The sequence below is a fragment of the Callospermophilus lateralis genome, chromosome 19 (assembly GCF_048772815.1).
Source record: "Callospermophilus lateralis isolate mCalLat2 chromosome 19, mCalLat2.hap1, whole genome shotgun sequence".
Lineage (NCBI taxonomy): Eukaryota > Metazoa > Chordata > Mammalia > Rodentia > Sciuridae > Callospermophilus > Callospermophilus lateralis.
Window position 1 is genome coordinate 10,695,282 of NC_135323.1, and position 26,936 is coordinate 10,722,217.

General features: G+C 38.1%; 1 protein-coding gene across 9 annotated transcripts in view; it reads left to right on the plus strand.

Moving 5' to 3' along the window:
• Window positions 1-26,936, plus strand: part of Mrtfb (myocardin related transcription factor B) — a 236,746-nt gene that overhangs the window by 173,260 nt on the left and 36,550 nt on the right. For 6 of the 9 annotated variants that reach the window (XR_013089462.2, XR_013089461.2, XM_076840859.2 and 3 more), the window contains 2 exons: window positions 24,054-24,119; window positions 25,947-26,002. The exons of 1 other annotated variant lie outside the window; for it this stretch is intronic. Coding sequence is in view for 6 of the 8 variants with exons in the window: in XM_076840859.2 (XP_076696974.1) it covers window positions 24,054-24,119; window positions 25,947-26,002 (122 nt within the window). In the remaining 2 variants the exon portion in view is untranslated. Of the gene's footprint in view, window positions 1-2,924; window positions 3,286-24,053; window positions 24,120-25,946; window positions 26,003-26,936 lie in introns of those variants that run through there. 2 more of the 9 variants (XM_076840861.2, XM_076840864.2) reach the window with 1 other exon arrangement.

Genomic DNA, 26,936 nt, shown 5'->3' on the forward strand with positions numbered 1-26,936 from the left:
GCATGACTTCATCCCAGAGACTCAGGAGGTTGGGGTAGTAGGATCACAAGTTTGAAGCCAGCCTCGCCACCTTAGCAAGGTCCTTAGCAACTTAGCAAAACCCAGCTTTATATATATATGTGTGTGTGTGACTGCATGACCCATGCAATTCTGCAACCTGTACACTCAGAAAAATGAGAAATTATATCCTGACAAATCCAGGAACCTGAGTAAATACACAACTATACGAGCCACTAACTGGTTCTGTATGTATGGGTGCATTAAAATTATATCATTCAAATGTATGTTATGTCAAGATCTTTGCACTGTCATGTGTAACTAATTAAAACAAAAAATATGAAACTGTAAAAAAAAAAATTATTTTAAAGGTTTGGGAGTGTAGCACCTGTGTGTTAAATCCCCAGTACCCAAAACAAACAAACAAAGAACAATAGATAATGCAGTGCAAAACAATGGACTTGGGCTTTGGAGAAATAACACTGATTAAATTCTAAGCCTGCCACATACAGACTTTATGGCATTGGTTTGATCTGTAAAAATGTCTATTATGTACATATAATCATAGTGATCATAAGGTTTGTTGGTAGCCAGGTATGGTGACTCACACCTGTAATCCCAGCAACTCGGGAGGCTGAGGCAAGAGGATTGGAAGTTCAGAGCCAGCCTCAGCAAAAGCAAGGTGCTAAGCAACTCAGTGAGACCTTGTTTCTAAATAAAATACAAAATAGGGCTGGGGATGTGGCTTACTGATAGAGTGCCCCTGAGTGTTCAATCCCTTTTACCCCCCTGCCAAAAAAAAGGTTTATTGGTGGTTAAGTGAGATAATCTTTGCAGAACATCTACTTGAGTGACCAACCTAAAGAATATCCTCAAGCCAAGCATGTTAGCACACACCTGTAATCCAAGCAATTTGGGAGGCTGAGGCAGGAGAATCCCAAGTTCAAGGCCAACCTCAGGAATTTAGCAAGATTCTGTACCAAAATAAATTTTTTAAAAAAAATTATAAAAGAGACTGGAGATGTAGGTCAGTGGTAAAGTACCCCTGAGTTAACCCCCAGAACCTAAATAAATAAATAAATAAAGTCTAATGCTTCTGACTATCATAGACCATAAGAAATTTAAGAAAAAGCTAAAAAGTGATATTTTAATTACTCCTTTAATAAAGGAGTAATTTCATTAGAAAACAAGCTTTGAGATCAGAGATAGCAGCAGAAGGCTTGAGGGCATGATTGAAATGTGTGATAAGCTCCTTACTGTTCCTGCAGAAGTTTAGGCATCCCTGGATGGGTTTAAGTTGCTTCAGAGGGAATTTCCATTGACAAGAAGCATGTCATGTGTTGGGTAATGCCATTTTCAAGAGATGCAAGAGAAGGAAAGATAGCAATCTTTCTAGAACAGTGTGGATTTAATGCATACCAGCCTTAGAGCGAGAGACACAGGACAGAATGCTTAGTCCAGCCCCATCTGTGTGAAAACCATGTTGATATTCTTGGCTTTAAAGATGTGAAGCTCTACCCCACAGGAGAGTTATGTCAGTTGCATAATTAAAGTGTATTTGTACATTTTCTTTTTTTATTATTTTTTAAACATTTTGTAATTGTAGTTGGACACAATACCTTTATTTTATTTATTTATTTTTATGTGGTGCTTGGGATCAAACCCAGCACCTCGCACATGCTAGGCAAGCGCTCTACCCACTGAGCCACAATCCCAACCCTTGTACATTTTCTTTTAAAGAAAAAATGTGCTTGCTTTAGAAAATGTTTGTTCACCTCAAATTAATGGCTTTTGGCTATTGATCTAGGACATCTTTAGAACTCTGAGTTTTATTAACCATTTTCCTGTTACACTTCCTTCTGCTTTAACTTATTCACTCTTTTATTTATTCATTTTCAACTTATGCCATATGTTGAAAACTCCTAATAGTTCGAGGTATTCTGCTGAATGTTAGTTCTAAAAAACTTTACAGAAAGAACACCTCATGGAACAGGATTCAGATTCTACTGCTGTTATAACCTCTGGTGGGTTTTATGGAAGCTCTCTGCAAAGGAGCATACTGTGAACCATTTTTAAAAACCGTATTATTTTGGCTACAGATACATACTTAGTGTACATGGAAACAGGCTTGTTTGCACATTTCCTGGACTTTTCAGACAGAGATTTCCTTCCAGCAGCATTCTTTATACGCAGTGAACAGCAGTGTGTGACTTGCACGAGAGGTTCCCAATGTCCATAGTTCCCATGAAATTAAACTTGGGCTGATGGCTGATTGAATCTGTTATGAAATAGAAGCTGGTGATGTTGTTGCTTTTAATAAATGGGAGGAGATTTTTCCTTTAAAAATAAAAATCATGGTAGTGTTCACTCTCTGAGCCAACTAGTGGCACAAAGGAAAACTGCTGCTCAGGTCTGAATCGCCAAAGGAAGAAAACTGCAATTACTAAACATTTCCCTGTTACAAAGAGCGTTGACCCTGCCAGGGAGAGCCCTGTGCAACAAACAGCACACCACAAAAAGACTTCGGTAGCGCAGTGACTTGCTTTTCATCCAGCTATGTTAGTAGCAGGTTTATTCAGTGTGGTGCCTCTGCTTCCTTTAGATGTCTTAGCCTGCCGTTTGTTTAGCTAGAGAACTTAATGAGTAATGAATGTGCGATACAAAGCATTTCCACAGCCTGCGGCTGTGTTTATGGAGAGACCGAGAAAGACCACAGGCAGCAGTTTGTCTCCTTAGGTATCAGCATAGTCTTCTCTTCTAACAACTAGAGGATTTATTTTTAACTGCTTGACTCAGTGTTTGTCAGATGATTCGGACCATCAAACTGCAGATTGAAGCACCCAGTGCGGGGGAAGCTGGAATGGCAAGAGGAAGGGGGCTGGCTGGGAAAAGGGGTGGGATTTTAGAATCGTGCCTCACAAGCTCTGCCTCCCGATGTGGGAGAGAGTCGAGGGTTTCCAGCAGCATGAGTGTGTTTGCAGGTCAATCTGGGAACTCCAGGGTAATGGCTGCCTTCAGCTACTTAAAGACATAGTTGCCAGCAATCGGGGTATTGTGAGGAGCAACCCAGGACTAGGGGCCAGAGTATTTCGAGCACCACTCTCTGCCATCCTGCCAACCGAGCCTTTCTCCTGCTGGATGTTGCCTGTCTCCGGAAGCCTCTCACCATGATCGATAGCTCCAAGAAGCAGCAACAGGGTTTCCCAGAAATTTTAACTGCTGGAGATTTTGAACCTTTAAAAGAAAAGGAATGCCTTGAGGGGAGCAACCAGAAAAGTCTCAAGGAAGGTCAGTCTGTCTGTGGATAGGGGCAGGATGGCCAGGTTCCCATTCCCATCTACAGGGCGAGCTTGTCTGTCTGCTTGCTATCCATGTGTCTGCTCTCTGTTAGCCCAGAGCCCTTTCATGGTCCAAGTTCTGTGCAGTGAAAGCGTGAGGCACTTACTTAAGATTCATTAGCTGATAGAACTCCAGGGATTTTGCAATGATTGATAGTACGGGGACTTAAGAAGCCAGTCTTAATTTTAGCAGAATCTTTCCAGGTTCATTTTGTATATTTTCTCATTTTTCCTAATTTTTTCCCCCACCATCATGGTTTTTTGGAGAGGACATTTCCTTTTCAGTATTAGCCAAAACACGGCTTCTTTTAGGTTTTTAAACACACAATTCCAATGAAATTAATATTCCCCAATTAACATGATAATATTTTATTATCTGAAGCCAATAAGGTAGCTAGCTCTTTCTGAATTAAATCCTAAAACGATGGATTATTTGGTTGTGATGTGCATTGCATCATTTTGTTTTAAGAAGCATAAAAACATTTGGAGTTTGTTTATTTTAACAAAGCAATCAAAGAATAAGTTTGTACTGTCGATTATTCTTGTTGGTGACCACTGCTAACACATGTACCTCCTGATTGATTTTTTTAAATGGCCAAAGATATGGCATTGCTGTTCCCTGTCCTGTCTAATCATACTGAAGTGTGGCAAGCCCTATGCAAGGCTGCTTTGCTGCAGCATCCAGAGATCTAGGGCTATGGTTTAAGAAATTCAGGGTCTGTAGAAAGTAAGTTTTTCCTAAATTTGAAACATGAGGGCCACCTCTACCAATTTAATATGAAAATTGTTGGTTTTTTTTTTCATCCTCTTTGGGAGACACAGACCCCCATGGTAACTCTTTTTTTCTTTTTCTATGCTTCTAGCTCCATTACCCACCCCCTTGTCTCCCCTCTGGCTCTTGCTCATCTTATACAGAGACCCAGAGTGTAAATGTGGTTTGTCAGCCTAAGTCGCTCTTTGAGCTTCTTCCAAAAGCTTACATCTCCTTTTTTTCTGTGAGCCATTTACAATGGATGAATGTGATGACAAGAGTATTACAGACTTAAAAGATAAGAAACAATAGCTGGACTTGCTGGGGTTGAACTACTTTTGAGTATGGGTAGAAAAACACCTGGATCAAAACAAATGACACACAATAAAATATAAATAGCTGTTGCTAAGAACTGAACAGTGGGTTGCTTCTGCTTGTGCACAGCATGCATTTATTGTAGATTCTTATAAAAATCAATGCCAGTCAGATTTTTAGGACACATTTCAGGAGACTCATTGAAAGGAACTTAAAAATTTTTAAATGTTAATTTAAAAAGTTTAATAAGGCTTATCTATGTATCACTTATGTCAAGTTTAAGCACTGAGCTTCTATTAATACCATATATTGAAAAAAGGTTTTGTGCTACTTGAAAACCCAGCAAAGTAGAGGAAAATGAAATAAGAGAAATAAAAAGAATCAAAACAGCCAAGTATGATTAAGGAGCTTAGAAAGCAAGGATTAAAAGTAAAAAGACAGGGAACGGGAGTGTAGCTCAGTGGTAGAGTGTGTGCCTAGCGTGTGTAAGGCCCTAGGTTCCGTCCCTAATACGATAGCTGGTAAATAGGTAGATGAAAACAGGGTAGGAGTCAACATTGAAGTAGAGCCGAGATGATTACATAATGTATGGAGTCTTCCTAACAATTCTGGGGCTTATACAAGAGCAGTAGTATAATGTTGACTGAGCAAAAGAACATGGACTGAGCGAGAGGTCCTCAGGTTCAGATATCAAGACACAGCTTACTAGTTTTGTGTCGCTGGACAGGTCCCCTGCTCTGAACCTCAGTTTCCTCAATTTTATAAAGAGGATATACAATATTAACTTCCTACAATTTTTATGAGATACCAGGTTTAATATCAATTTCTCATCCTCCCCTCTTATTTACCTTATTTTAATCCTTTGTTACTTTTTTCTTCTTTTTAAAATTTGGTATATAGTTTCAAAGTAGAAAAGTAGTCTGTATATTATTGTCTGGTAAATTCATAGGTATAAAGAGGTAGAAGAAGAACTTCCATGTTTCAAAACATTCCACAGAAAAGATTGGATAGTAAAATTCATCTGTTTCACCACAGTTTTCACTGACGGGATTTTGATTAATATCTTACCAGATCATATCTCTGTTCATTTTTTGCAAATAATACAGACTTATATAAAAGGTGATCTGCTAATTCAGGGAAATCTTGTGGAAAGCTGCTTTTTTTTTTTTTTTTAATTGGGAGTCATTTGAAAATGACTTTGTTTCCTCTGAAAAACTGAACTACTGAATTTCAGTGTGTCACAGTTACTGCCTGCAGATTGACCATCAATTGTCAGCTTATGAGGTTGGCATACAAAATCAAGACAAGCACCTGGGCAGCTTTGTCTGCTTTTAGGTATTGGGCCACATGCATCAGTTGTGTTAATTCCTGAAGGACTATGATATGACATGACATGATATGACAGCAGTTGTTCAAAGATCTCTGAATGGTTTCAAAATGCCCTAGAGTTTAATTATGCTGTTTTGTCAAATGGGACAAATACACAAGCGACTGTTAATACTGCCTCATAGTTTATGCCTCCTTGGTTAAGGGACACTTATTAAAGGTGTTATATTTCACATCAGTATTGTTCAGTTTTCTACTCATTGTTGGCAAGGTTAGTTTTTGTTTGTTTGAAAAACAACCTCTAGAATTTTTTAAAATGTTTGAATTGTAAGTTTCTCAGTAATAAAAGAAGAATAACTGTTAGTTTGATCCTAGTCATATGGACACCAATTTGGTCTCTGGAGTTGTCAACATATAACGACTCTAAGGGACTGTAAGTGTACTCTGCTTCTTACTGGCTTGCTGATATTGAGATATCTTCAAATTCCTGTAATTATTGACAGTGCTAATTGTCTGAGATTACTGTGGGATAGGGGAAGAAAATATACTTTGTAAGAAATAATCATAGGAGTCAAGAATTTATGTAATATCTTAACAAGAAAATGTAGTAATACATTTTGGGGTTTCGTTTTGCTTTTGTGGTGCTGAAAATCAAACACAGGGCCTCTCGCATGCTAGGCAAGCACTGTACCATTGAGCCACATCTTCACTCTGAAGGAAAGGTCCTACGTTCACCACCTATGAATGAAAAGTGGTCATCATATGCCAGGGAATTGTTTGGACAATAAAGCACATCACCTCACAATTCTGTTAATGCTTACATAAACATTTTGATAAATACCAACCAACATGTGTAGTTGGAGAACTTAATTTCTGCTCCAGGTGAGAGTAGCAATAAAAATCATACATTCCCCTAACAAATTCAAAATAGTGCAGTCCCTTTAAATTAATTTCTTTTTTCAAAGCAGCAATAGGAAATCTCAACTTCTAATTTGTCTCCAAAACACTTTGAACAGTTTCTAATTATGCTGAACACGAGATTTAAATTTAATTTCTACAGCTGCGACCAAGAAGGATGTTACAAATCACTGTGACAACAAAAAATTGATAATTATGAATTTTCGGGAAAAATCAACTAAATTGAGATGATTTAATTTATTTAGATAAACATTTTAATATGTCATTGAGAGAAATAAATCTTAATTCCATTGCTACAAGTAAGTTATCTTCCATATTTATCAAAGGTAAAATGATAGTAAATGAATTTAAAAAAGGAAAGATTGATATTCCATATAAAGAGCTCTCTATTGTTGAAAATTAGGCACCACAGAAGGAAAACTGACTTGTGTATTAATTTCTTGGGCTTACAGTGCTCTAACAACCCCAAAATGCAGTGTTCTAATCACTCAAATTGCAGCTCTTGCTCAGAACACACTCAATTGGGTACTGTGTCTTAGGCAACTGTCCTCTAAGAAGTGACTCGGAGATCTGGGCTCCTTTTATTGTGTGGCTCAACCACAGCATGGGTAGCAAGGAGGAGCTACAGATTTGGGGGGTATCCCCACAAACCACATACTCAATTTTGCCATGGAGTTGCAAAGAATAGCTGAGATAAAGCATTTGAAAGTTTGTGGTAGTTGCCCAGGAAACATGGAGTAATTTAATATGTTGTGCTGGGACATATCTGTGGTAGATTTATTTAGAAGAAAATGAACATTTGACATGTTTTGAGTGATCCTAGAAATATAGGTTATAGTGACAGTACAGTAATATAGATTAAATATCTTTGCCAAAGCACCAAAACTTTGAAGTAATGGAAATAAACATATATAATTCTACCTGAGCTTTCCACTAGCCACAGATAGGCATTTAGATTTAAAATAGGACCTGCATTTGGTTTTTGTCATCTGCCACTTGAAATGAAGCTGGGTATGGTGACATGTACCTGTAGTCCTAATTAATCAGAAGACTGAGGCAAGAGGATCATTTGAGACCACCCTGGGCAACTTAGTGAAACCCTGTCTCAAATATTTATATATATTCATATATTATATATGAATTAAATAATTAAAATTAGAAAAAAAATTAAAATCCTGCTCCTCAGTTAATTTGCCACATTTCAGCTACTGGGTTGAATTGTGAGATTGTCAGCTGCTGCCACTAAAGTCTTCCATCAATGAGTGTCTACTGCATAAGGCTGCTCTAGGCTTTTCTCCTGACACCTGGCTTTGCAGGCCCAGAGTCTCTTAAAACTCAGTTCCTGTGCCATTTCCTAAAGACAGTTACTTGATCTCATCAGCTGAAAATACTTATTTTCCCCTGTATGTTCCCCGGAATTTTATCTGAGTCTTTTTATAGCATTTCCCCATAGTCCATTGTGATATACATCTGTCCTGCCTTTACTATTAAACTGTAGCATTTGTTGGGAATAAAATTGTCTGGTCCACTTTTGTTCCTCATCCCCAAGGTCCTGCCTCTCGAAAACATGTTGTTATTATAATGCACCAAATATTTAAAGAATATTATGCCCCATCATTTTAAACAGGATATAATGATTTGAGCTACTACCTTCAGATATAATTTATAATTCAATTACAAGTTAGTGGCTTACCCAAAATATAATAGGTTGGTGCCTGTAAGGCATTGCCAAGATGTGTAAGATTGCTTGCCTGGGCTAGGTAGAATTGTTAGTGTTTGGTTTTTGTCACCTGCCACTTCGTGCTGCTCTCCCTATCCCAGTGTGCTGCTCTGACCATCTTTAAAGTCAACAGCCAAAATATAATAATGGAATTCTGATGCTGTTGTTGATTCCATTAAAATTTATTGAACCACAGTGGAGAAGCAGATAAATAAATAGGCAACGAAAACAAAATAGTGTTACAAAATCTTCTATAAGTATAGTATGCGAATTTTGCAATATCTGTTTAAATTTACCTGGGAATTTTTACTTCTTTGTTTTCCGTCAATATTCTAGTATCAGTGAGTTACCACTAGATTAGTATTTTTTAAAAAGAAAGTTTGGGAAAATAGGAGATGTGGTGTTCATATTCAAATAACATACAGGTAGAACAAAGAAGCAAAAGATTCTCCCCTCCCAGACATGATTACTTTTGATATAGAATCATATAGTTTAATTTTTATTGGAAATAATTTTATTTAGCAGAAATGTTCCACATAGCCCCATGGTGGATGTTGTAAACTACTACATTCAAGGAGCTCATAGCCCAACAGTGAAAAAATAAGTAGAAGTTATACACACACACACACACACACACACACACACACACAGAAGAAAGCTATATGCTTTGGTACAGTTGAGCAAGGGATGGGCCTCTCTCCATTCCTGCACAGCTCTCTACCAACCTGATGTCACCCATGGGCCTCTTATTTCTTCCCACCAAACATACTTTCCCAGGGTTTCCCATCTCTGTCCAACCAGCAGCTCATGCTGGTAGCCTTGACACTTTTCTTAACCTGCTCCTCACAGCCTGTCACCAGATCTGTCACTTCTTCCTCGGGGCAATGCTTCACCTCTCCACAGCACAGCATCACTCAGGCAACGCCCCTTTCCTCAAACAGACAGTTGGCAGGAATCTGCCCAAGCAGAGAGCTGCAAACTGATTTCTCTCCTCTACCTACAGTCCTGCCACTTTGGTCCATCACACTCCAGGGACACCAAAGCAGGTATCTTGAAATGAAGGCTTACTCAGTTGGGCCACTACTTCACACCCTATAATGGATTCCCATTTATTTGTAGGTAACAAAATCCAAAACCCCTGAGCCAAAGGCCCTGTCAGTCTCCAGGAACGCCCCTCCACTTTCCCTCTAGCACTGTTCTTTCAAAACGCCTGTCCTGCCCACTCAGTGAAGCCCTCAGCTCAGCCTTCACCACCCTGCAGGTACCACCTCCTCACAGAGGCCTCTCTGTACCAGCCCCTCCTCAGACTCACCTGGATTCTCTTAGTCCTCATAAGCAACCATCACGATCATTTTATTAAGTCTTCATCTCCCTTCCAAATGGCAAGGTCTCTGAGAAAAGGGCTGAGTCTGTTTTGTTCTGTGTTCAGAGCTCACCAGGCTCTGAACACAGTGAATTCTGTTTCAGAGAAGGGTGCTATCTCCAGTGGCAGCTCATCAGGAACATGCTGATGGGCCACTGTATTTACCCCAATTCCATCATCCAAAGGAGAAGGGGTGCTTCAGAATTGCCACTTGCCCCCGGTTAAAGTCTGTGTGCAGTACTGGGATATGCATTGAGTGCCTATCGCTGTATCATATTTGTCTCTCCGCAGTAATGTAGTACACTATTATGACACCAGTCTGCTTTCATTATAAAACGTTTCAGAAAAATACTGATTAAGCTTGACACATTCATTCTTCAGTTATTTTCTAATTTCCTTCAATTATTTCCTTCAGTTGTTTTCTAATTATCAGGGCTTTAAAAAAAAAAAATAGCCTTTTTAGTGGTGAAGAGTATACACTTAGAACTCCTTTGTGCCTTCCTAGTTGTCTTAGTCTACTCAGGCTTCCGTAAGAGAATACTCCAAACTGTGTGGCTTAAATGACAAGAATTACTTTTCCCACACTTCTGGAGCCTGGAAAATTGGGTAGGGTTCATTTTCTGGTGAGGGTTCTCTTCTGGCTTATAGATTTGCTATGTGTTCACATGGCGTTTCCTTGCTGAGTGCACAGGGAGAGAAAGAAAGAAAAGAAACAAGCTCTCTGGTATTTCTTTTCATAAAGATGCTAATCCTATGGAATAGGGCTACATCCTTATGCCCTCATTTAACTTTTCCAAATACAGTTACCTTGGGTTCAGGGCTTCAACATATGAATTTGAGAGGGATTCAGTTCAGTTTGTAACACCAGTGAATTTTTACTGGCACATGCAACTTTTTCTATTGGAATTATAGCGTACAGATTTCTTTTTAAATAGAGTCAGTGTGATTTAAAGCACTATTGAGGTTGTTGGATACCATAGCCAAGACTTAATAGAATAGTGGGGCATATTTCTTTTTGCTTACTAAATTTATTTTTTAAGAAAAACTACCTATGGAAGCACTGCTTTTCTTAATTCTGGTTCTGCTTCTCACTATTTGTGTGGTGTTGGATGAGTGCTTACTTTCTCTGTAAAAATAAATATGGGTATAGACTAAGGAGTAGGATAGCTGGATCAAATGGTGATCCCATTCCCAGTTTTCCAAGGATTCTCCATACTGCTTCCCATATTGGCTGCACCAATTTGCAGTCCCACCACCAATGTATGAGTGTGCCTTTTTTCCCACATCCTCGCCAACACTTATTGTTGTTTGTATTCTTAATAGCTGCCATTCTGACTGGAGTGACTGGAGTAGGATGAAATCTGAGGCGTTTTAATTTGTATTTCTCTAATTGCTAGTGATGTTGAATATTTTTTATATATATTTGTTGATTGATTGTATATCTTCTTCTGAGAAATGTTTAGTTCCAAAGCACACTACAGGGACAAAGCCACATCAAAGTTTATAGTAGCACAATTCACAATAGCTAAACTGTGAAACCAACCTAGATGCCCTTTAGTAGATGAATGGATAAAGAAAATGTGGTATATACACACAATGCAATATTACTCAGCAATAAAAGAGAACAAAAGCGTGGCATTTGCAGGTAAATGGATGGAGCTAGAAAATATAATGCTTTAAGTGAAATTAGCCCAAATTTAGCCCAATCCCAAAAACCAAATGCTGAATGATTTCTCTGACTTAACGATGCTGATACATAAAATGTTTCGGGGGTTGGGGGAATGAAAGGATTAGATGAACTCTAGATAGGGAAAAGGGGAGGGAGGGAGGGAGGAAGAGGGAGGGGATTAAGGGTAGTAAAGATGGGAGAATGTGGTGGTCATCATTACCCTAAGTGCATGTATGAAGACACAAAGAATGTGACTCTACTTTGTGTATAACCAGAGATCTGAAAAATTGTGCTCTGTATGTGTAATGTGAATTGTAATGCATCCTGTCATCATACATAACAAAATTAAAAATTAAATGAAAAAATAAATAAGGGTACCCACCTTGAGAGGTTTCTAGGAGATGAGGGAATTATACATAAATTTCCCAGGATGGTGCCTGACACATAGTAGGCCCTCCTAAATTTGAAAGCTCTGTTTGCCTTACCTGGCCATCCTTTCCAGACTGGGGCAAAGTCAGAACAATTTCTAGGCTGCTGAAGCAGGCGAACACAGGGCCATTTCTGAGTGTCCAGTCTCTGTCAATTGGTTAGTAAGAATCATTTCTCACCTACATTTATGGAATCTGTGAGTTCTGACATGCATGTTCACTGCCTAGAATTACACTTTTTCTTATTTATTTGAATTGAAAGAGTGGAGCAATAAATTGTCTACATTGAAGCCTAAACACCAAAACCCATATTAACAGCAGAGTCTCTTGCATGTACTACTTTACAAAACATGCTATCACAATACCTGAACAATGCTTGACTGTTGTGTGTGGCAAGGGTAACTGGGTGACTCTCCAGGCTTTGCATAGCTGCTTGGTCAGTGTCATTTGGATCATTATGCACAGTTGCTATGATGTGAATATAACTATACAACTGTGACATATTTCAGATTTTTTATGTTTTGGTGTGCTCATTGCCCTTATGTATATAGATACACAAATGCATATATGTGAAGTGTGTATATATTTACATATATGGAAGAGTATGCATGTATGAGCCCATTCCTTGAAAGAAAAACCAAAATACTGAGCCTGGATCAAGTGGCCTCAATACAGCAGTAGGTACTTACTATTCTGGGGGTGGGAAAGGAGGGTCAACAATATTCGCCTGTTTTTTCTGTTTCGTTGTTAATTGTTCTTTTGTTCTTAGAACCTATCTTAGGAATTTCCATTAAGAAATTATAGAACCTTTTAGACAATGTACATTTGCCATTACAGAATGATTAGGAAACAGAGCTTTAACCCTAGGCACCTCTGCCTAGAGCTCTGCACTGTAATTCTAATGCAGTGATAGGATGTAGAATTTTTATTGCCTCCCAAATAAGAAAAAAAGGTATTAACTTCTTTTGGAACAATAAGTTAAGAAATCTAGAAGTTCTGATGTAGAACACATGGTTGTTCTTGTTAGATGTTATTTGGAAAAAAGGCAAATATTGTTTTAATCTCTTTGCATTGCTGGTGATCAGGCAGTTGTGTGGATGCTTTTGCTCTTTCTGCAGTGTCTGTTATTTGTAGTGCATTTCCATTGATGCCACTGTATACTTTATTTCTACTACTTCTTAACCAAATGAGATTTTTTATACTGGGCCATTCTATACCAGGCCCCAGTCTAAATATCACACTGTCATACCACGAGAAGCATACTTTTGACAGAAAGGAGAAGAGAATTTGTGTGAAGGTATGATCAGTTTAAAGAAATATGCCCCATTTTTAGCAGTCTGTTTCCATGGCAACAGAAGCAACAGCCAACCAGAGAGTTATCAGAGTTCCTGTAAATTTCCAAGCTGAGTGTTGGAAACATTGTCTTCCTAAGCTCATGCGGTAAAGTAACGCAGGAAACCTACAGTGTGGTCGCCTAGAATAATGGCAGTTCTGCTGACATTTTAGTTTTTCTTTCAGTTTTGCTCTTTAATTTCTAACAGGGTAAATGCTGCATTCTGGATTGTAGGACCTGCTCACAGGCAATGGACTATGGTTTAGAATTCCGCAGTCACCCCACCTTCATATGCTTCTTGAGGATGCAGTAGATCTGGTCTGAGAGAGAGAGAGAAATGAGAATTTTTTAATATTTAGTTTTTGGCGGACACAACATCTTTGTTTGTATGTGGTGCTGAGGATCAAACCCGGGCCGCATGCATGCCAGGCGAGCGCGCTACCGCTTGAGCTACATCCCCAGCCCTCTGGTCTTACATTGAAATGAATGCCAGTATTTCCTATAAGGACCAACTTCTTTCAAATGATAATTGCCACAATGTTTTTAATTAATTTAAATGTTGTCCCTTTTATCTGAAAATAGTCATAATGTACAAATTTCTGATTCAAGGGCTGAGGATGTAGCTCATGATAGAGGTTTTGCCTAGCATGTGTGAGGCCCTGAATACAAACCCCAGTACTGCACCCCCGCCCCCCAAAAAAATCCTGTTATATAGTGTCTGAACTTTAGATTTATGTGCATACTGGGTACCTCTGCTGCTGTTGTGGACAGGAAGTAGTGATGGAAGTCTGCTTAATCAGTGCAGATGGCATAGCTCTTACAGGACACACCACTGTTTTATTTCTGGCCTCTTGGCTTTTTTTTTTAATTGCTTGCATCTTATTTTATAGTGAGCAAATTAGACCCCTGAAAATATCACTAAAAATCTATGATCTTTGGTTGCTCCTTTTTAGCATCCATTAGAGTACTCAACTGCTTTATCTTTAATGAAGCATGGATTTCACATGAATTGTAAGTGGAGATGAAGTTAGTATTAACTTCCTGCAGTGGTGTCCAGTCCTCACTCCCTGCTGTTGTGACAGTGCCTCTTAGCAAAGGCCACCCTGCCTGTTCTGAATCCCCTCCCCACAGCCTGCAAGGAACCTGCTGTCTTCTTATACCCTCACTTTTCCTCTCATTCATTCCTTCCCTCCCTGCCTTTTCCTCTCTCTGGCTCTTTATCAGTTATAAATTTGCTGGAGTCTCTTCCCACTTGAAGTTCCACACCCTCAAGTTTCCCTTCTCTCCTCCTCCTCCACAGCATCTGGGAAGCATGCTTCCATTAACTGTACCCTTGCTCCCACCTCCCTCACTCCCTAACCTCCTCCAGCCTAACTTGCACTCATCACTCAAAAGCAGCTCCTGTGTTAAAACAGCAGCATTTGACTATTATTCATGCCTCCTTCTAGAAATACCTTTACCTGGTTCTTCCACCTTCTTACACAGCTTCCTCTGATTTCCTTTCTTAGATCATTCTTCCATATCTGACCCCTAAATGGACTTTTAATTGTTGACTTTCTTAAGACCTCAGTCCTGGGCTTCTTTTGCCCTCTCCATTTATATCCTTTCTCAGCAAACTCCAGTAGCTTTAAATACTACAAAGGTGACAATTCCCAGATTCTTTCTAGTCTCTGAAATCTAGACCCAAAAAGCAAGTCACTGTTTTGATATCTCCACTTCCTGTTCAAACAGGCCCAGTATTGAGCTTCCAAATGGCAAACCAATGTTCCTTATCTCAGTAAATTGTCTACTAGGTGCTTAAGCCTAAACCCAGGAATCACCTATGTGGTCTTTCCTTTTTCAAACCCCAGACCAATTCCTTACCGTTCCCAGAGTCCTGGGCCAGAGACCCAACCCTGGGGGTCCCAACAAATAAGGTCCAGCCCTTCAACCTGAAAAGCAATGGTGAAAATCAGGAAAGAAACCTTGATCAATATAGCTCTATTGGGAAGCAAGTGGACCTGAGTTTCAAGCCCTGTCTTCAAGGTACCGACATGAGCTCCCAGATTATATAGACAAGGGGCACCAGAGGTGTACCTAAATGGTCTTGGTCATACTGTGATCTGGTTGGTCGTTATCTCAAGATTGGTCAGGCCAGGAGGGGCCTTGTCCTTAGCCGTAAGAAAGTTACTGTCGCCGGTAAAGGTACCCTATCAGCGACAGTAACTTTCTTACGGCTAGGGTACCTTTCCACTCATGACAAGATGTTTATCAATTAGACCTGTTGTTCCTGGAATCCAAGGTGACTCAGAGCAAAGGAGACAGATGCAAAATGGAGGTAGAGATGCCAAGTTGTTTACATTTGCAGGTCAAGTGAAGAATCAGGGTTGTTTTTTTTGTTTTGTTTTGTTTTTTTTTTAGCAAAAAGCAACCTCTAAGACCTTGTCACATTACCATCCAGTATTGATTTGGGTCTAAATATATCTCATATCACCTGAGATATATTTAGAATAAATAATTTAAAATAAAAGAAAAATTTAGTTCTGTGTTCAAGGTTTCTACCCTAGAACATCAGAAATATTCCATTAAGTGTATAAATAAATATCTCATGTAGAAGAGAGTACTCAACCTGAGTTGCTAGGCCACTGAAAATATTTCCCCTCGAGTTAAAAACACAGCCCCATCACCCTAATTCTTTCCCTATCGTATGGTCCCTTATTGCTGATTAGTTATAAAATTCTACTATTATTAGACATGATATCACCAGTACCTTAGATGGGCAATTGTTTGTTTATTATTGTATTTTAGGGTTCTGTTTTGTTTTGTAGACTGTGTCTTACCTGTTGTTATACAGGCTGGACTCAAAACTCCTAGGCTCAAGTGATCCTCTGACCTCATGCCTCCAAGTAGCTGAGACTACAGGCATGGACCACCACACCCAGTTTGTTTCTAAATTCAAAGTTACCTTAAAACATAATGATGTAAAATGCAGGAAAGGATAGGAACAAAAAGGTACTCTCTTGACTTGTGAGACTAGGTTGTGGTATGGTCATTTAGATGGCAAAATGATTCTATCAGGATTCTAAGTGCATGCTCCAGTATTGGAAATTTAACCTACAGATAGATCATCAAAGGATGCCTAAATGAGCCTCTTTATTGTATCATTGTTTACATTAAGAAAACAAACCAACCTGGTAAGGTAAGTGTATACTATATTATTAATACATCCATATGTTAGATATAGGCTTGAAGAGGAAAGGGCTAGACTCCCTGTTCCCTGTTTGAAGCAAATTCCCAAACTGCATGAATAAGATAATGCCACACATGTATTTTCTTTGCATACTTTGTATGTAATATAGATGGCATATTTACAAAACATTTTTAGGACCCATAGAAATTTAACTGGTTATGTTTTGCAAAAAGGACAAGAGGTCTTTGTTGAATGGATTGACTTTAATGTCTCTTTCGTGTGCATGTATACTTTCACTTTAGCAAATAGGAAAACTTTATATAAAACATGGATTCTTAAATCAAGGCATTAGCAACATACACATCAGTCTAGTTCTGAGTCCAGGCTCAGAAGGAAACCCTTCAGGGTATGACTTCTTCTGATTTGACTACAAAATAAACCAGTCACTACAAAATTATAAATCCACAAACTTCTGTGGAATTGTCTTTTTAAACCTTAGGATTTTGTGTTTGGGGGAAAAAAAAAAAATACGGGTATCGCCAGCAAGTGTCTAACATAATAGGAGTAATAAGAATAATAACAGCCGCCACCATTTTAAACATTTATTTTTGGTGGAAAGTAAAAATAGATAGTTCATCAGTCTTTTGTCCTTTCAGTATAGTTTTTTTTTTCCAAGAGATGATTGTCCTTATCTGATAAAATGATTATAATTGTCAGTCTGACCTCTGAACTGCTGCTTGATGAAATTCCAGAGCAAGAACAGAGGTCAGTTCACCCTCCTACACCAAACATGAGAGGTAACAGAGGCTGTTAGCTCTTAGAAATTTTCCATTTTTTTTTCTTTTGGACCCCTCACTATTTAAACAAGGCATAATACATTTTCACCAAAGTCCGATTACCTCGTACTCTTAATTACTCAAGCATCTGTTGGGGAAGGGGGGGAAATAGGATCTGTTTATTGCCCCACACTGCCTTCAGAGTTAATCCACAGTCGATTCTAGCAAAGTCTTAGATTTTCATCTTCTTTCTTGCCTCTGGTTCCCGTAGCCTTTACTTGACTGCTCAGGTTTTTGGTGGTGGTAGTATTTTTTTTTTAACCCCTCTTGATTCTGTGGTTTATTCTATTCATTGTCCCATAATAAAATAATATGTTTTAGATCCTTCCTTTAACTTGCAGAGAGCTGCTCATTCCCCTTCCCCACCCCAGCTTGCCCTCCTGAAATTGGGCTGTTCAAAGAGGATTTCCTAGACTCTGCTGCCTGCCATTCTGGTTCCCAGAGAGTGTCCTTTCTGCCTTTTTGGTTGTATATACAGTTCTCAGGTGTCCCCTTGCAGACTCCCTGGCCAAAGCCATGCTTCTTGTTGGCTTGTTCAACTCATGCTAAACTGCCCTCTGATTATTAATATGTAATTGTATAAAGTATTTTTTAGAGTGAAAATTACTTTAATTATATTAAGGCAATATTTCAAAAACTCTACTTATAGAAAGAAAAGAGAATGAACCTACCATCTTGGTTTAAAACACTGCTGAAGTTTTTTAATTGAGGTTTTAAGCATAACAAGGTTGAAGTTATTCTATTTAGTGGCACACACCTATAATCCCAGTGACTTGGAAAGCTGAGACAGGATCACAAGTCCGAGATCAGTCTCAGCAACTTAGCAAGACCCTCTTAAAATAAGAAAAAAGAGCTGGGAATATAGCTCAGTGGTAGAGTGCACCAGGTTCTAAACTATTTGTGGTGATTAAAATCTAATTTCTGATTGTTAAAAAAAAAAAATATATATATATATATATCTATCATCAAGTTCAAAACACTTCTATTAACCTAACATTGTTTTTAATCTGTTGTGACAAGAAATAAGTATTGAGTAAAATTTTCAAAATTATATGCAATTTTCTCCTTGTTGGCATGTAATAGGAAACCATGAAAATTTTTTCACTAAATGAAATGGATATAAAGTCATCTGTATCATGTTTTCACATATCTACTATAATTTTGAAAGATGGTTTTACAAGAAGAAAATAGTCTCATTGCTTAATGATCATGCCTTATAGGGATCTATAAAAGTATTCCTCCACCTTGGGCTTTAAATTTAAGAAATAACTAAAAATGAGGAATAAACTTTATATATAAAAATCCCACTACAGCGTTATTTAGTGTTACAAAAACTGGAAACAATCTAAGTGGTAAATGGAGAATATTTAGCATACAATGGCATATCCACCCAACAAAATATTTTATAAATCCATTAAAATAATGTTATTGTTGTGTTTAGTATATGATTGGAGTATATTGAAGAAGAGAGTCAAAAATTATGCTTAAATGAAATACAGAAGAAATATACAGTGTGGTAACAGCAGCTGTGTCTCTGGGGGATATAATCAGCAATTTTCTTTTTTTGGTTTCTCCTATTTCCTTAGTTTGTGTAATGAATATTACTTTTATAATGTGTGAAATGTTTTTTAGTTTAAAAAAATTATTTGAAGTAGGGCTAGTTAAGATACAGTATATATAAGAAGCAAATGGATTGTGCCCTCATCTCCCTTCATTGATGGGGTGCCCCCCATGTGCTTCTTCTGAGCTTTATCATCTGGAAATTCTCAGCTGATGTAGGGCTCACACTTTGGGGTAACTGTTTTGCACCAAGAATACAGTGCTGCCTTGTATATACAGTATACAAGGAATACTTTCTTGTATCAGCCCTTTTTTCATTTTTTACTTTCTTTCCCCCTTAAACAATAAGATACGTTTAAAGTCTGTTCCAAACCTTAATTTTAAACCTAAGAACCTCTTAAGACAATGTGTTTCTAGATTTCCTAAAGATAAAGACAAAAAGACATTCTTTGAAAGTGTTCTAATGTGAGCAGTTTAACACAAATTCTATTTCATTCTATTACTTATATTCTTTGTTTTCTCCAAGATGTAAACAGTCGCTGAGTCTCTCAAACCGTTTTTTTCCACTGAGAATTGTAGAGCTTCACATGTATTGTTTTCTTTCATGCAGTTATTTGCAAGATGGCCATGGAAGATACTGAACATGAGTCAATTTTCTAACAGCATGGAGGCTGATGTTATTGGCTCAGTAGCACATTTACCACTCAAGGAGGGACAGGGGGAAAGGCTCTAAGTTACAGTTTACAGATATGAAACTATTACCAAGGAGACTGGCTTCTTAGGCAGCTGTGCTGCCACCACAGGACAGAGTGCAAGATCAGTGTCTAGTCTTTGGTTGGGGCTACAGGAATCAAATCTTGTCAGCACACAGCATTGAGATTTCCATACATCAGCTAACATAGCTCATTTATTGCTCTTCAAGAACTATAGCTGTACGAGGGGCTGAGTAACTTTTAGTAGCTTGGGCCTTCTCCACATGAATGGGAACACCCCTGAGTGAGTGTGCAGGCCTCAAAGGGAGGAAGAGGTTTTACTTGGTAAGATATCTTGAGCCCATAACCACAAATGCCTCTCTGATCTTTGGAAGTGTCAGGTTCTCTATATCCAGGTCTTTTATCCCCTTCACAGACCTAGAGGAGCACCACCAACTTCTGTCTTCAGTGTTGCATGACCATTGAGCTGTGTATAGCATTCAGGCTGTGTCCTTCTGGACTCAGACATTTTGCCTCTAAGGTTCACCTACCTATTGCCACTTACACTTTTTTTTTTTTTTTAACTAATTTGATAAATGGGAGGTACTGAAAGGAAGTTTGATATTTTCTAAAATAATGAACCTGTTTGGTACCTTTTATAACTAGTAGTTTTCAGAATAGACTTTATCAGGGATAAAGATGTAGCGGCTTAGTGGTAGAGCACTTGCCTAGCATGCAGGAAGCCCTGGGCCCAATTCCTAGCATTGCAAAAAAAGGAGAGGGTGCAGTTTAAAGTCAACCAAAAGTGTCAGTGTACCTGAGGTTTTTTGTTTTTGTTTTGGGTGTTGCTGGCACTTCACACAGGCTAGGCAAATGTTCTACCACTAAGCTATACTCCTAGCATACCTGAGTCTCTCCATAGAACATTGGGCCTCATATTTGTCCACCTAATAGTATAGAGGAATATATTGTGTCCACAGCATTATTCATCTACTGTTATAGGTGGAAAATAGAAAAGTTGAATAATCAACACTTAACAAAACATTACCAGTTACTTCAAGTCTGCCTCCCCTCAATTCTTGTTCTTCCTAATGTCTTTTTCTTGAGGGGTGGGGGGGTGCGGAGGTTACCGGGAATTGAACTCAGAGGCACTGAGCCACATCCCAGCCTTATTTTTTGTATTTTATTTAGAGCCGTATCTCACTGAGTTGCCTTGTGCCTTGCTTTTGCTGAGGCTGGCTTTGAACTCGCCATCTTCCTGCCTGAGCCTGCTGAGCTGCTGGGATTACAGGTGTTCACCACCACACCCAACTCCTAGTGTCTTTGATTAAAAATGGGTCTTCCAGTCACAGCTACTGCTGTTCTTTTTCATAGGTTTGCATCTCATAAGCACCCTGTATACAGTTACCTGCAGACACCTGAGAGGTGTGCAGTAAACAAATGAAGGTGCCTGGGGGAGCTGATAGCCTCAACTGCTTTGAATACTATATGTAGTGTTTTGCTCTTGCTTCTTGGGAGAGTGGGAGGTAATTTTTTAGAGCTTTAATTGGGAAGGTCATTCTATTTAAGCAGTACAACCTAGGTGGGGCAGTTTATTGGATTGTATGGACATATGGAAAATGTAAATGGTCTGCTTTATGCTTTATATTAACAACCAATGAATAAGAAGAAATGTACATTTGTTTCTGGTCTTTGTTTGTGGTTCCTGGCACAGATCTCCAAAAACTTGTGATTTCCTGAGTAATGGATGATAAGGACATCTTTTGTTACAATATTTTATCATGGTGCTCGGCTTCTGACACAGGAGCTTCTTTCTAAGATCCTTGCACTCTCCAAAGTGATGAGTGATCTGGTATGCTACCAAGATGACAGGTAACTGGAGGCCCTAGGTGGCTTTAAGCTGCAGGCTCAGTCCCAGGAAGACCAAGGCATGGCCAGAGGAAGGGTGATATGCCTGAGAGGACCTGCCCCTTGCCCTGCGCATCACTTCCATGTGCTGTTTCTGAGTTGTATTCTTTATAACAAGCCAGTAATTAACCAGCAAACTGCCCTCTTTAATTCTGTAAGCCTAGATTCTAGTAAATTCTCAAACCTGAATAGGGTATTATGGAAGCACCCCCAAGTTTGTAGTATGAGTGCCTAGATTAGTGACTCGTGTCTGCCATGGAAGCATTCTTGTTAGTCTGATCCTAACTCCATGTACATAGTATCAGAATTGAAGTGAATTGTTGGACACTCAGTTGGTGAATTTGTTGACATTATGGAGAAAGGCCCACACATTTGGTGTCAAAAGTGTTGGAATTGGAGACAGTTCAAAGTGACATGCACCCATTTTGTGTGCTGCCCCCATGGTAGTTACCTTTTGCATGTCAGCATGAAAGTGATTTCTGGTCTTCAGTGATAGAGCCACAGGACTGCTCTCCTGGTACATGAGGGCTCCTGAAATGACTAGCACATAATCACGACTAACAAGCTGTTGTCAGTAGTATTGGTTTACAGATCAAGTTGCAAACATGTATCATTCAAAAATGCCATTTCCCTCCCAGAAGTATGTTTGATATATTTGACTAGCAAGTACATATGTTCTTTTTAAGTTTTTTTGTTTAGAACAAAAAGAAAGGCTTTTGATGTTTTTCATTACACTTCCTTTTTGACACCTTTGTGGATCCCCTTGGAGAAAAAGGAAAGAGTCTTGCTGGAGCTTCTCCCTCGGTCAGACTCCACTCTCAGTGCCCATTTCTGAGCTGGAAATCACCTCAACCTTTTTCTCCTCTCAGTCTCCTGCATATTACCACCCTAAATGCCATCAAGCATTATCTTTAGCATCCATAGGATGTTGGAGACTGGGCATTGGGTGCTATGGGATTCACAGGTCTGCTCCTTGGTTATTTGTGTTCCTAGTAAAATATAGTGGGAACATACTATCCTCATTAAACTATTAAAAAAGATCTTTGTGTTAGCACACAACTGATTGAAAGCACCACAAAATATTTGTCAGAAATACGTCTATATTTTTAAACTTGTTTAATTCTAAATAGAATGTCAGCAAAGCTTTTGATCCTGTGGTCCCCAAACAAAAACAAAAACCACATTTCTATAGTCAGTAGAAGACAGAATTCATCTCTAACAAGGAAAAGAAACTTTTTAATTTTATAATTTAGGCTCTTTTTGAGGTATAGCTAAGACTTGGTTCTACTCTGTAGTCCGCACAAGGCCAAGAAACGGCCAAGACCATGGTCCCTGCATCTTCAGGGCTTACTGCATTCCAAACCCACCTCCTGCTCCAGTTTCCCTCACTAGAAAATTGTCTTCTGCCCTGTAATAGTTTAGATATGAGATGTCCCCTCATAAAGCTCATGTGCAGAGGTGAAATGATTGGGTTATGAGAACCTTAACCTCTTCGTGGATTAATCTGCTGGTATGGATTAATAGGCAGTAAGTGGGCAGGTGGAGTATGTTGGAGGAGGTGGGTCCCTGGGGGCGTGCCTTTGGCCTTCACGTCTTGTCCTTAGTGAGTGGAGTTCTCTAGACTTTCTGATCGCCATGTTCTAAACAGCTTTCCTCCTCACCTGGGGCCCAAAGATGTGCAGATAGGGAAACAGCTGTCTGAACTGAGACCTCTGAAACCTGGAGCACTAAATAAACTTTTTCTCTTCTAGAATTGTTATTGTCTGGTTTGGTCACGACAGCAAAAAATTTAAAATGTCTCCCCACCATTTAAGAAACACACATAGAAGGCTTTTTTTTTTTTTTTTAATATTAACAATCATTAAGCAGACACTTAATCATCTTTGGTTTTCATCCATAGTTTGACACAAAAACCAAAATGGAAGCTTAAAATTGAATATAAGTCCAACTAAGACAAATATTACTCAAAGTCACTTCATGTATTCCTCTTTTTTGAGATGGGCTCATTTCTAAGATAAAAATATATAGATGCTATAAAAGTCATCTACTTGAGAAACTAGGAAGAAATATATGCCACATTTCATGATACATATTTTGTTCTACCACCTATAGTAGTTTACTCTTTATTAAAATGATTTGGTGTCAATGATTTTGGTACCTTTCTGAGAACTTATAAAATGAGATCTGGTATTATGTTTGTGCAAATATTATTAAACTTAAACTCCTAATTTAAAAATTTCACCTTGGGTCATTAGTAATATTTTATAAATCTAATCTTTATTACTTAGCCTTTATTCACAAAATCTATTCCTGATGGAATAAGGTTCTTCCTGAAGATATATTTTTGCTAGTAACTTATTTTTTAAAAAACAAAGGAAATGCCAAGAAATCTCACATTTCTGTTTCTATCAATGAGATTTCTTTATGATCAAGTTTTAATGTATAAGCCAACTATTTTTATTTGCTTGGTACCATATGAATGTATTTAAATAGGAAATACTTAGCTTTAGTCATCAAATTAAGATTATTAACTAAAAAAATTACGCTCATTTAAACTTCAGAATACATGCACCAAGCAAAATAAAAAAGTAATTATATCAGTTGGATTGTACTAAGTAACATCTTTATTCAGTTATGAACTAGATGTTCAGTAAAGCTCAACAAGTACCCCTCTAAGTTAAGTCCTGTGGTTGCAAATAAACTCCAATGGCAATTATTTCCTTTCCACAGTGCTCCAACTGAGGCTGCAACAAAGGAGGACAAGAGAACAACTAGTGGACCAGGGCATCATGCCACGTAAGACCCATGTTATTTTCACCTTTGGTGCTTTACAACAAGATGTGCATGTCTGAGGAGAACCTGTGTCCCACCCACACTTCAGTCATATAGACTGAATTGGTGTACAAATACCAGCCAATTGATGAGGAAAGCCAGGCACCGCATGACCAACCTAAGGAAACACATTTTAAAAACCAGGTGCAGGTTAAGAGATGGACTTAAAGGTGTTATTTATATAAAATTCAAGGCACTAAAATTCTTCCTTTGAACTTTAAAATTGGTTTTAGTTTTAAAATGACTGAAGTAATCACTCTAATGGGTCTGAGATTACACTTGCAAAAGTAATGTGATAAAAATCACAACTTTATTCTTCTTAAATAATTCAGATTATCTTTGACGCTATACTGTAGTCAGTATAACTAAATGTATCCCAGGTACAAGACTGATAAACATTCTTTAATAAAATCTTTCTGCCCTAAGTATCCCTATAGAGATCTTTGAAAGTTGATTAATTTTAGAATAGTTGTCTTTAATCACAACTTTAGAGGAAATTTTTTATTTTACAGGGGAGGAGTGGTTATTTTATAGACTGCAGGATTATTTGAATTTTGTTTAGAAGATAACTTTTCCTAAAGATAACTTATTCAGCTTTAAAACACTAGAAATTACAAAATCAATTTGTGCTTCTTAGTCTTCTAAATCACTTATTGGTTTATGATAAGGAACATGTTGCTGATTTTTTTCCCCCCAGAGAAATTGTTTTTCTGGACCACTATTGAGTATCTGAATATTTTAAATCTAGTGTTGGAGTTGAAAGCTGCTATGATGATCTGCCAGATTCCTTCACTATCACATTCCTCTCTTTGAGCCAATCAAACAGGATCCGATTATGATGTTTAAGACAACGCCACGAGTAGGCCAGCTCTAGTCTGCTTCTGGGAATTGGTCCCTAGCCAAATCTGCCTGAGCTAGGATCCTGGGAGTCTCTACTTTGTTTTAATAGGACCAGGGCTGAGTACAGTGCTTACAAGCTAATTGGTCATGTCTCAGCAGACCAAGGATTCTAGTCCTGTCCACATAGTGGACACATACAAAAATTGATAGGTGGTGTTTTAGTAAACACTCTCTTCACACACACTAAGATTCTAGAATATTTAATATACTGGCAGTTAGCATATTAACTCTCACTCATACAATTTTTTAGAGAGCTACATTGTAGTATGGTAGAAAAAACATGTCATCATTCAGAATCCTAGATTTAAATCCCGTTTTGACAATCAGCTAGTTATATGACCTCAAGAATTCAATTAACCTCTTTTAGCCTTTCATCTGTGCTGGGTCTAATACTTACTTTGCAGGGTTGCTGTGAAGGCCCAAGAGCAATGTAACTAATTGACCACGAAGCTAATCCCAGTATGTGTTCTAAATAAATGGACCTGAAACCTCTTGAACATGAGGTCCCATGTGTTCTCATGTTCACAATACTTCCAAGGACATGTGGGCTTTTTCCAGTAACAAATATGGACATTAAGAGCAAAAACCTATTAGGGAATCATCAAACAGTCCCCTGGGCAATAGAAATTTGCCCCAGTAGTTGGAAGTAGTCTGACTTAATACCTTCATTGTCATTTTGTATACAACTACATTTTAATTGTTTCCCAATTTTATTTGTGAAGTACATTTTAATTCTTAAGGCTTCAAGTTTAGTGGATCTCCTAAAGGAACTAGTAAATAAATGGAATTGTACTTGTGCATTAATTAGATTATCAGTATGATATACTGTGAGATTGGACTGAAGTGTAAACTTTTCTATTTATACTGTGGAAAACTATTTTCCCCTCACAGCTTTGAAGAGCCCAGCAGCATTCCATGAACAGATAAAAAGCTTGGAACGAGCCAGAGTAAGAAACTTCACTTTAAAAATGTTCTGCTTCTCTGCTTTATTTCAAAGTACCTGTGGACAAATAGCAATCTTACTATATTTTCTCTGACATATTTAGGAATATGTCTTCAAGGTACATGGTGTAGACAGCATGTTTTCTGGGGTAGCTTGATCTTGGAGATTTGTAGAAAAAATTAATTTTTTAAACCAACTTCTTCACTTCCTTGCTTTCAGGGTATAACAACAGTTTTTAGAGTCATAATACAGAATTCTGCCATTTGTTGCCAAGGAGGACAGCCAAGCGATGTGCTGACTCCAGATGCTTAGGTGATTTCCCTACTTGGTCTCTATTGGCCATGATTTCGACCGAGGGTAGGAAAGTTTGGCTAAATCATAGAACATTGCTGAACTCAACTCTGAGATGACTCTGTCATAGTGTCATAGCACACTGGTGTTTATTATTTTTCTCTGAAAGTGCCATTATATACATTCTTCCTTTTTTTTGGTGGGGGGGTGGACAATATCATGCAGCATAAAAATAAGCATATTCCAGAAATTCCTTAAGAATTTTCCCAGAATGCAATGATGATCTCTGAGAGTCTTATAAAGTTCATTTTAAAGCCTTGTTGTTTAAGTATAATTCCAATTGAGAAAATTCATTACTAAGAAATTTGTTTTCTAAATGGATTTCTATTTGACCTAACATGCAGATTTTGATTTTTTTTTTTAATATCGAAATAATTAAGTCCTATGTCTATCCAAATATCACCTTCAAAATCATGAGCTTTTGGCTTTGCCAAGTTTTAAAAGTCTGTAAAGTCCATGCACTTTAAGATTTTGAAATCTGCAATTTAAATCATGTGTTGGGTAATAGTTTCTACAGGTATTAATTTCTAGTCTTTCTCTCAAAGACATGACAAAAAAGGGCATATAATTTACTTAAATGGAGTACC